At 37.4% G+C, this 11,416-nt stretch overlaps 2 protein-coding genes and 1 pseudogene across 6 annotated transcripts in view; all 3 read right to left on the minus strand.

Moving 5' to 3' along the window:
- Window positions 1-11,416, minus strand: part of LOC116099679 (T-cell surface glycoprotein YE1/48-like) — an 837,511-nt gene that overhangs the window by 87,677 nt on the left and 738,418 nt on the right. The gene's annotated exons all lie outside the window — the stretch shown is intronic.
- Window positions 1-11,416, minus strand: part of LOC116099682 — a 122,336-nt pseudogene that overhangs the window by 73,641 nt on the left and 37,279 nt on the right.
- Window positions 5,574-11,416, minus strand: part of LOC116098464 (killer cell lectin-like receptor 5) — a 16,640-nt gene continuing 10,797 nt past the window's right edge. Inside the window, exons 6-7 of the mRNA XM_031381054.1 lie at window positions 7,415-7,424; window positions 5,574-5,820 (exon numbers count right to left, since the gene is read on the minus strand). Of these exons, the coding sequence (XP_031236914.1) occupies window positions 5,574-5,820; window positions 7,415-7,424 (257 nt within the window). The remainder of the gene's footprint in view (window positions 5,821-7,414; window positions 7,425-11,416) is intronic.

Below are 11,416 nucleotides of genomic sequence, written 5' to 3' on the forward strand. Positions count from 1 at the left end.
GGTATTTTATATTATTTGTAACTATTGTGAAGGGTGTTGTTTCCCCAATTTCTTTCTCTGCCTGTTTACCCTTTGTGTATAGGAAGGCCTCTAATTTGCTTGAGTTAATTTTATATCCAGCTATTTGCTGAAGTTGTTTTACAGGTTTTGAAGCTCTCTGGTGGAATATTTGGGGTCACTTAAGTATACTATCATATCATCAGCAAATAGTGATAATTTGACTTCTTCCTTTCCAATTCGTATCACTTTGATCTCCTTTTGTTGCCTAATTGCTCTGGCTAGGACTTCAAGTACAATATTGAATAGGTAGGGAGAGAGTGGGCAGCCTTGTCTAGTCCCTGATTTTAGTGGGATTGCTTCAAGTTTCTCTCCATTTAGTTTGATGTTGGCCACTGGTCTAGAGAGTAAGTTCCAGCACACTCAGGACAACACAATAACTCTCTATTCAAAAACCTAAAAAATAAAAATGAAAATACGGCTGCTAAGAAAAATGAAACCACAGCAACATGAGTAATTAAATGAAAATCGAAATGTAAGGCAGGGCTCACAGAGGTCTCTAACACAGCACTGTCTATTGCCTCTACACTTGCTTATTCACCACAACTACATGATAACACCCTATTGCTGAAGACACAACACACTGTGACACCAGGACTTAGAAATTTAATCACAAGTCAGTCAGGAAACATTTGTCCTTTGACTAGCTTTCAAAGGTCAGAAGGTAATTTGCAGTCTTCTGGGAAGAGAAATGTTATCAAGGGCATTACTCTTACCATGCGCAGCTACATACATGCCAAGCAAGATATGCCTAGTACTACCATTGTTAGGGATAACTAATTACTTTCCAACTGGATTTGAAGCATCTACCATACCAGGGATGTCATGTTTTAAATTTTAATTAAATCAAAATCTCATGACTAGAGAGATCTTGAACCCTAGGGAGGAATTGTCTCTAAACCTTCTGTTACATGGTCATGTGGGAAAATTGCATTATTAGTAATTTATGTTTATTATCTAGACCTAGTTAGTAAGTGCTGTAAGGATACCATGATCAAACACCTCTTATAAGGGACAACATTTAATTGAGATTGACTTACAGGATCAGAGGTTCAGTACCTTATCAAGGTAAGAGGATAGCAGCATCCAGCAAATGGGGGCTGGAAGAAGAACCAAAAGTTCTATATCTTGATCCATAGGCGACCAGGTGATGATTGGCTTCCACGTGGTTAGAAGAAGGGTCTTAAGGTCCACCCACACAATGACAAACTTTCTCCAACAAGGCCACATGTACTCCAACATGGCCACACTTCCTAATAATGCCAGTCTCTAGGCCAAGCATATTCAAACCACTATATTCCACTCCCTATCCTACATAGTCTTCTTTAAATTCATAAGTTTATGGCATAATGCAAAATGCATTTAGTCCCAACTTCAGAAGTCCCTATAGTCTACAGCAGTGGCAACAAGGCAAAATGTCCAGTTCAAAGTCTTTTCTGAGAGCTAATCACTTAAATATAATCCCCTTTAAAATCAAAATCAAACAGCAGATAACATACCTCTAATATCACAGGACATTTGATACCTTTGCAAAATTCCATATGGAGGGAATATTAGAATAAAGCAAGACAAGAAACCAGCTAGGCAACTCCAAACTCTGCATCTCCCTGTCTGATATCAAATGAGTCCAGATGTCTGACTCCTTTTACATCTTTGTTGACTACAACAAGCTTCTTTAACTTGTCTGGTTACATGCTCTGTTAGCAGCTTTCCTCAGATCACAACTCCTTATCCACTACCTGGGGTAGACTCATGGACTTCTGTGTTCCTCCAAAGGGCTTGCATCACTTCTGCAACTCTGACCTTTGAAGCTTTCTAGGTTGTGATTGACTCCATTTCACTGCTGCTGCTGTTTGGGTGGTCATCCTATCATACTGGCATCTCCAATATGCTGGGGACTTCTGCTATATAACTGGGTTTCAACAATAGTCTCTTGTAGTCTTTCTTTATGGTGTCAAACCCCAATTTCTTTGTATGACCCTCTAAGTTCTGGGCCATCATCTGCAACTGAGGCTGCACATCTGCCAATAGCCTTTCCAGGCATCTCACCGTGCCGAGTCACAGCTACTCTTCATGAACCTTTCATACGTTCAAGACCAGTACTAAGAGATGTGGAGAAGAAATCATTTTCTTTCTTGTTTTGGTGAAAAACTCTATAGATGTCTGTTAGTTCCATTTCATGCATATTATCTATTGGTTTCATTATTTCTCTCCTTAGTTTTTGTCTGGATGACCTGTCAATTAGTGAGAGTCAGGTGTTGAATTTTCTACTATTAATACATGGGATTTGGTGTGGGGTTTCAACTGTAACAGTGTTTCATTTTCAAACGAGGATGTCCTTGTGTTTGTGTATAGTTGTTCATAATTGAGATATCACCACAGTAGAATTTTTCTTTGATGAGTAGTTGTTGTTCCCTGTCTATTTTGATTAATCTTGGCTGAGAGTCTACTTTATTAGATATTAGGATGGCTACTGAAGATTGCTTTTTGGGTCCATTTACATGGAATACTTTTTTCCAGCTGTTTGCTCCAAGTTAATGCTTATATTTTTTCTGAGGTGTCTTTCTTGTATGCAGTAGAATGATGAGTCATTTTTTTCTACTCACTCTGTCACCCTGTGTCATTTTATGGGAATTGAGTCCATTAATATTGAGAAATATTAATGACTAGTGATTGTTATCTTCTTGTTTTGATGGTGATGGTGGTAGTGTGTATGTGTGTGTATCTGCGTGTGTGTGTGTGTGTGTGTGTGTGTGTGTGTGTGTTTGTGTGAATGAGTCCTTTTCTTGTTTTTGCAGGTATGTAGTTACTTATTTCCTATCTTTTCTTGGATGGAGTTATCCACTTTGGTTTAGAGTTTTCCTTCTAGTACTTTCTGTAGAGCATAATTTGTGAATAGATACACTTTGAATTTATATTTGTCTTGAAATATCTTGTTTTTTCTACCTATGGTGATTAAGAGTTTTACTGGGTTTTTAGTCTAAGCAGGAGTCTTTGAATTTTTAGAGGTTGCTTCATATTCAGGCCCTTCTAGCTTTTATAGTCTTTGTTCAGAATTTGGTTATAATTATGGAAAGACTACCATTCTATGTTATCTGCCCCTTTCTCCTTGATTCTTTTTATATTCCTTCTTGGTTCTGTAGGCTTGTGTTCAGATTATTAAGTGGGAAGAGGGTTATATTTTCTGGTCCAGTCTAATTCATGTTCTATAGGATCTTGTATTTATATAGGTATCATTTTATTCAGGTTGTGATTTTTATTTTTTATTTTGTCAAAAACAAATAACTTTAAAAATGGGGTACAGAGCTAAACAAAGAGTTCTCAACTGAGGAATACCAAATGGCTGAGAAACACCTAAAAAATTGTTCAACATCCTTAGTCATCAGGGAAACGCAAATCAAAACATCCTTGAGATCCTACCTCACACCAGTCAAAGTGGCTAAGATAAAAAACTCAGGTGACAGCAGATACTGAAAAGGTTGAAGAGAAAGAGGAACTCTCCTTCATTACTGGTGGTACTGCAAGCTAGTACAACCACTCTGGAAATCAGTTTGGCAATTACTCAAAAGATTGGACATAGTACTACCTGAGTACCTAGCGATACCACTTCTGGGCATATACCCAAAAGATGGTCCAACATGTAATAAGGGCACATGTTCCACTATATTCATAATAGCCAGAAGTTACAAGAAAACCAGATGTCCTTCAACAGAGGAATGGATATAGAAAATGTGGTACATCTACACAATGGAATACTACTCAGCTATTAAAAACAACAAATTTATGAAATTCTTAGGGAAATGGATGGATCTGGAGAATATCATCCTGAGTGAGGTAACCCAATCACAAAAGAACAAACACTGTATGCACTCACTGATAATCGAATATTAGCCCAGAAGTTCAGAATACCTAAGATACAATCCACTAACCACAACAAACTAAAGAAGAAGGAGGACCAATGTGTAGATACTTTGATCATGCTTAGAAGGGGGAACAAAATAACCATGGAAGGAGTTGCAGAGACAAAGTGTATAACACAGACTGAAGGAAGGACAATCCAAAGACTGTTCCACCTGGGAATCCTTCCCATATTCAATCACCACCTCAGGCACTATTGTGGATGTCAACAAGTTCTGGCTGACAGGAGCCTGATATAGTTGTCTCCTGAGAGGCTCTGCCAGCGCCCAACAAATACAGAAGTAGAGGCTCACAGCCATCCATTGAACTGAGCACAGACCCAATTAATGAGCTAGAAAAAGGACCCAAGAAGCTGAGGGTGTTTGTAGCCCCACAGGAGGAACAACAATATGAACTAACCAGTACCCCCAGAGTTCCCAGGGACTACACAACCAACCAAAGTACACATGGTTGGACTTATGGCTTCAGCTGCATATGTAGCAGAGGTTGGCCTAGTTGGTCATCAATGAGAGGAGAGGCCCTTGGTATTGTGAAGGCTCTATGACCCAGTATAGGTGAATGTCTGGTACAGGAAGAGGGAGAGAGTGGGTCACTGAGCAGGAGGAGGGAGGAAGGGAACAGGGTTTTTTTTCAAAGGAGAAACCAGGAAAGGTTATAACATTGAAATGTGAATAAAGTAAATATCAATTAAAAATATTTTCTGGGCCTCAGAGCTGGAAAGATAACCTTCTTCTATTCCTGTAATTTTCAGGTTAGTTCTTTCTATAGTATTCCAGATTTCCTATATATTTTGTGTCAGGAATTTTTTAGAGTTAACGTCTTCTTTGATTGATGTATCAATATTTTCTTTGTATTTTCTATACCTGAGATGCTCTCATCCATCTCCTGTATTCTGTTAGTGATGCTTGTACCTTTTGTTCCTGTTCTCTTCCCTAGGTTTTCCATCTCCAGGATTCACTGTTTGTTTTCTTTACAGCTTCTATTTCTATCTCCCTTTGGAGATATAAAGAGAAATCCATCTCTTTCCATCTGGAAAATATTTTTCTTGGTGTGGCAAGGCTTCTGATAGGTAACCTTGGATTATATAATTCTGGATCTACAGTTCTGTGTGTTTCAGGATGTGCAAGTCTGTTCAACCATCACAGATCTGATTAAATTGGGCAGACCAATGGAAAGAGAATGTAGATCCCCCAGGTAGAATAGTGCAGCTGGCCTTGCTACAAATGACACAGCAAGCAGGGAAGATCTGTGGATGAAGTGCTGTATTCTAGTTCTTATTGGTGCTTTCAATAAAGATGATTTATTCTACTCATAATGAAGTACTCAGGCTGTTTATTAGGGTTCTTTATTTAGTTCTATGGGATTTTATACAAATAGAACTGATTACTCCTGGGTTTGGGCAAAGCCTGTCCATGTACCATAAAAGATCTGTCTTGTCTCCAGCAAGAAGGAAGATTTCCTCTGCTCTGTCAAGTGAGGTTCCTGAGCACATTCCCCAAATCATTCAGATGGTCTCTCTGTTTGTACTGCAGAGTAAGTCTATGATCAAAACATTTGTTTGTAAGGAGTCATGAATTACTACAGTAAAGAAATGATAATCAGAACATTTCAGGTTTTACCTTAACACATATTGGCAAGTCACTGAGGGAATCCAGTCTCTTCCCACAAATACAGCTGTATGAATTACCACAGTCAATATTGCTTAGTCTTGTTTTAGATAAGAAGAAACACTTTCCGTGCTTTTCATTGAATTTCCTTTTGTTCAAGTCACTGAAAAACAAGAACAACAATGTGCAAGTGGTGAATTTTGTATATTCACAGAAATAAGTCATGATTTCAAAAATTCTATTCACCAAAGTAAACAGAATATGTAACTACTAATAATGAGTTGATCATTAGAGTGTGTTCTTTTGTCTAAGCTCATTTAAAAAAAAGTCTCTCTGTCACAAGAAAATCCACATCTTATTTCAAGTTGGAATATTTGTCAGTAGGGAAAACTGATTTTCGGTATTTCCAAGGAATTATTTTATCCTTAACCTGCTCTCCCATTTATATCTTATGGATAAATGCTAGTATAAAAGTAAAAACAGGCTGAGCAGTGGTGGCGCATTCCTTTAATCCCAGCACTTGGTAGATTTCTGTGTTTGAGGCCAGTCAGGTTTTTTTTTGAAACCCTGTCTCAAAAAAAACAAAAGAACAAAACAAAAACAGAATAAAAAAAAAGGAAAAACAGATATTTGTGACACACAGAACATAGTTTTATATGCTCCTGTTATAAGGAGAAAGGGAAGATTTGAAATATAATCACAGATAAAGGTTTATAACTAATATTTTGGACTGAGATCCTCTCTTCCTTCCTCATATTCTAGTTAATGGGCCTTCACAGAAACATGGTAATCTGCAGGATGGTATGTTAAAGGCCTTAAATACCCTTCTATAAAAAGACAAAAATTACACACTGCAAAATAAAAAAATAAATTAGATACACTTAAACTAATAGAAGAGAATGTGGGGAAGATCCTCGAACACATAGGCAGTGAGGAAATTTTTCTGAACAGAACACCAGTGTTATGCTCTAAAATAAACAATAGATAAATGGGACCTCATAAAATTGCAAAGCTTCTGTAAGACACAAGACACTATCAATAGTACAAAACGGCAACCAACAGATTGGGAAAAGATTTTTAACAACCCTCCATTTGAGAGAGGACTAATATCCTATGTATACAAAGAGCTTAAGAAGTTACACTCCAGAGAATCAAATAACCCTATTAAAAAATGGGTTACAGAGCTAGGCAGGAGTAGGTGGGTGAGGGAGCACCTTCATAGAAGCAGCAGGAGGGGGGAAGGAATAGGAAGTTTCTGGAGGAGAAATCAGGAAAAGGGATAACATTTGAAATGTAAATAAAGAAAATATTCAATAAAGGAAAAAATAAATAAATTAGAACACATAGCAAATTAGCACATAGACTGAAATAGATGTAATTTAGTATTTAAGTGCCACAACTATATTATTGGAGAAATGTACTTTATAATGTAGACAAAACAATAAGGCACTAGGAAAAGTGATGCAGGCTGAATTAAGAAGATATAACCAGGTTAGACTCGGCTATAGAGGGAGGCCCTAGTCAAACAGTAACTAATAATTAAAACCTCACTTGATGCACTTATGATCACTCAGTAAGGAGATTCCTATGCAGACTTAGGCTTCAGCAGAGCTGACACTTCAAAAGATCATCATAACCTGGCAGTCATCCTCCTAAATGTCAGGGCAAACAGAACAGTGGATTTATGTGAAATGATCATTTAAATACCAAATAATGAATCCACGAAATTTAAGAGTTCAAAACATGTTTGGGAAATACAATAAATTCGAACCAGGCTAGCCTAGTAAAAATCTATGTCAAAGAATACCAGACAGAGAAAGACATCCACCAACCTCCTTAGAGCTGAAAGCAAATGGATAAAACTTTAACAAATGATTACCTTTTTTTCACTTTGAATTAAAACCAAGGAGAAATAAGGTATTTCAATTTACCATGACAACAGAAAAGGAAGATAAATAAAACTCATGTGGCTATGAATAACAGACAGGAGAGAGGAGATACAGTAGGAATGAGTGGACACATTAGCTAGCCATGAGATATCTTCATCAGGACAATCAATGAAGGATGTATGCTGATAATGGGCAAAGATGAAAGGGATCTAATAGACTATTCAAAGATACACATGACATATGCTGCATCATGAGCTCTTAAATTTACTCTCATACTGAGTCACACCAAACCTGTACACAAGAATCACAAGTTAGGCTCACTGCTGTTCACTGGGTTCATTAGAAGTTGGCATTGTAACAGATGGGCAAGCTTCTGTGTGTTCCCTCAGGAGAAATTGCTTGTGGTGATCACAGGAACCTTCTGACCACTGGAGTCCCTTACTCAAACTTCAGTTCTGGTCCTAGTACCAATATCATTGTCACAGAACAATTGTGTAGCATACTCAAGGTCCACAAAAAATTCTTAATCTGGATGCAGGCGCCTTCCTCCAAATGTTACCACCTACCCTAGTCTGACTCTCTTTCCTGCTAGAGGCAGAAAAGAAATTCATTAACACTGTGGACAATCATAATGTGAAATACTATAAATCTCAGTACTTGGGATAAAGAAACAGGAAGACTCGGGATAGTCTGTGTAAAATGATGAGTCATAGAGAAAAACCAAAATTAATAACAGTATTAATAATCTCTGTGATTAGAACATATTACTACCTCTTGTAAGGCTGTGTGTCCTGTGGCCACTTGTGTGACAGACTTCTTAGGAATGTTTTTGAGGAAAGAGAGGAAGATATTTCTGGAATGTTTGGAACCTAGCTGTCCACACTGACAGGGCCACAAATTTGAATAGAAGTGCACTAGACCTGCCATGTTCCAGGCACTGAATGAAGGATTCCTGAGAAAGTTATGACTTTGGGTCCCATGCCTCAGACAATTTTGTAGCTGCTGAAGAAGAAATCCAATGAATGTCACAAAGAAAATGACATCATAAACAAAAGACAACAGAAACAGTACATTAAACTTACAAAAGTACAGACAATGAGATTACCAGCTAGCATGTGTAAAGCAAGTATAACTGACATCTTTCAAGAGATAGAAGAACTACCAGGCATGCCTACCATAGTCCCAACAGCTGAGCTATTGAGACAGGAGGATCACGAGTTCAAGGACAGCCTGAGTGAGATAAATCCCTATCTCAAAATATTAACAAAATAATAAAAATTAAATTTATTTTTAAATTATAAAAAGAAAAACTTAACATATCACTACATGGCAAAGTTATTAAAGATCAAATAATTATGAGGTGATACATGTACATGCACACATATATACACACAAATGAGTAGATGAGCACATATAGATGCAGACACAATACAAAAAAATGAGTAGGTGAGCACATGTATATCCACACATGTAAATAGACATAGATAAGCACATGTGCATGCACATATTTATGCACACAAATGAGTAGCTGTGTACATGTCCAAAGATGGAATAGAAAATGCTTATAGTTTAAATTTTATGGTGTTGAGGGTTTTTAAAAAATCTACCTAGAACAGTTTTGTGGGGGATCAAAATTTTATTTAATATGACTTCGTATTAAAAACAAGAGGGCATTTTATTCATGTGTTTTTCAGTAAGACCATTTTACCTCAACTCTAGTAGAATATAGACATAAAAAAGACTAGACAACTATATCCAATTCATAAAAAATTGAAACCCAGCCTTTGTTTCTATTGGATAGATCAATTTAAACAAGAATATGCTATTTCTACTAGATTGTTTTCTGATTTTGTTAAAAATGGGAAATATGCAAAGATTCATGAACACTAAAAACATCTATAAAAACATTACTCTCAAATCAAGATTCTGATCCTAATAGTTGATCTTAAGATTTATCCAAAGGAACCATCTTTGTAGAAACCTTCAGTGTTCACATAAAATAAAATAATAGATCATTAAAAAAAAGAAAGGAAGAAAACCAAAGTGCAAGGCAAAGAATAACTCCAGAGGAATTACTTACTAGTTAGGGAGATAACAGAGGTCTCCCACACAGCACAGGTCATTGCTAATGTACATCCTTATTGTAATTACATGATAAGACCCTATAGCTGAAGATACCCGCACTTTGACATTAGCACATAGAGAAATCTATAGCAAACCAATATGGAATCTTCCCCTGGGCTGCTTTCAAAGTGTTAAGTAGGTGCTTTGCATGTTGCAGGGGAGAAAAGATATGAGTAGTCCTATCCTGCACTGGACCCTGAATGCTACAATGCTGACCTGCTAGGCCAGATATGTTTTAGGATAAATGTTTTCTTATTGGAACTAAGGACTTTATCATACAAAGGAATAACGTTTGGTACTGCAATCCAAATCAAAAGCCCAAGATTGAAGGCCATCACAGGTCCTAGGTTGGAACTTGCTACATTGTTCTGCTTAGTGGTCAGTGGTTAAAATCCATTCTTAACATTTATAGTTATAGCCTAGACCTGTGCTGTTCTCAACCTCCATCAGAGATGCATCTTTATATAGTGGGCCGTAGTCCATACAGTGAGACAGAATTCGTCAAAGTGCTTAGGAGAAGTACGTATGTGCTCAGCCCTTAAGGAGACATCTTCATCAACTTCTTCACCTCCATACTACCATTGAGACTCAGGGCACAGCAAGGAGAGGACATAGAAAGGATATAAGAAATCAAAAAGGGAAAAAACTCTGTGAAATGCAGTCTTCTGAAAAAGATGAGATTTCTGCATTATTTCTTTTTATAAAATCACTATTCTTAGGTGACAGCTGTTGGAAAAGGGGAATCAATTATTTACTAAGGGAGTGGCCACTGTTGGGTTTCCTTGTTCAAGTGGACAGCCTACAGCTATGCACCTATTTACAGTTAGTTACGAAGGCAAGAGTTAGCATGGCACATGTTACAAATTTAGTGAAACTAGAGGATAATTTGTTCATATATTATTTGATGTATATGAGACACTAAAGAAAAATATATTATTAATAAAGATTCCTAATTAATCAGTGAACAGTTTTCTACAAGATTATAAATAGAAAAGGAATTTGAGATTTACATAACACAACACATTGAAATGGAAGACAGGCATACATATGCATATAACTATGTTCTTATATTTATAAATACCTGAAAATTATATAAGCTAGCAATTCTAAAAAAAAGTCTCATGAATGTCTGAGAAACTCACACTCATTGTATCTGTCATGATCATTCAGTCACTTCAGTCAATATTAAGTTGTTGACTTTCTAGACACCAAACCCAGACACAATTGTGAATGCCAAGAAGTGCTTGCTGATAGGAGCCTGATATAGCTGTCTCCTGAGAGGCTATGCCAGAGCCTGACAAATACAGAGACTGAAGCTCTAGCGAACCATTGGACTGGACATGGAGTCCTCAAAGGAGGAGTTAGAGAAAGGACTGAAGGAGCTAAAGGGGTTTGCAAGCCCATAGGAAGAACAATATCAACCAATCAGACAACCCAGAGCTGTCCATGACTAAACCACCAACCAAAGAGTACACATGGAGGGACCCATGGCTACCACTGTATATGTAGCAAAGGATGGCCATGTTTGTTGTCAATGTTGGAAAAGCCCTTGGTTGGTCCTGTGAAGGCTTGATGCCCCAGAGTATGGGAATGTCAGGGCAGGGAAGCAGGAATGAGTGGGTGGGTGGGGGACAAGAGGTAGAGGGAGGGGGATGGAATTTGGAGTTTCTGGAGTGGAAACTGGAAAAGGGGATGACACTTGAAATGTTAATAAACAAAATATCCAATAAGAAGAAAAAGACTTGATCCTGACATGTATGCAGTATTAAGCCACTTTTGGTCAGTTCTTTGAACATACAACTTTCCTCTGTAACACTTGCT

This window comes from Mastomys coucha, unplaced genomic scaffold (assembly GCF_008632895.1).
Source record: "Mastomys coucha isolate ucsf_1 unplaced genomic scaffold, UCSF_Mcou_1 pScaffold20, whole genome shotgun sequence".
Classification (NCBI taxonomy): Eukaryota; Metazoa; Chordata; class Mammalia; order Rodentia; family Muridae; genus Mastomys; species Mastomys coucha.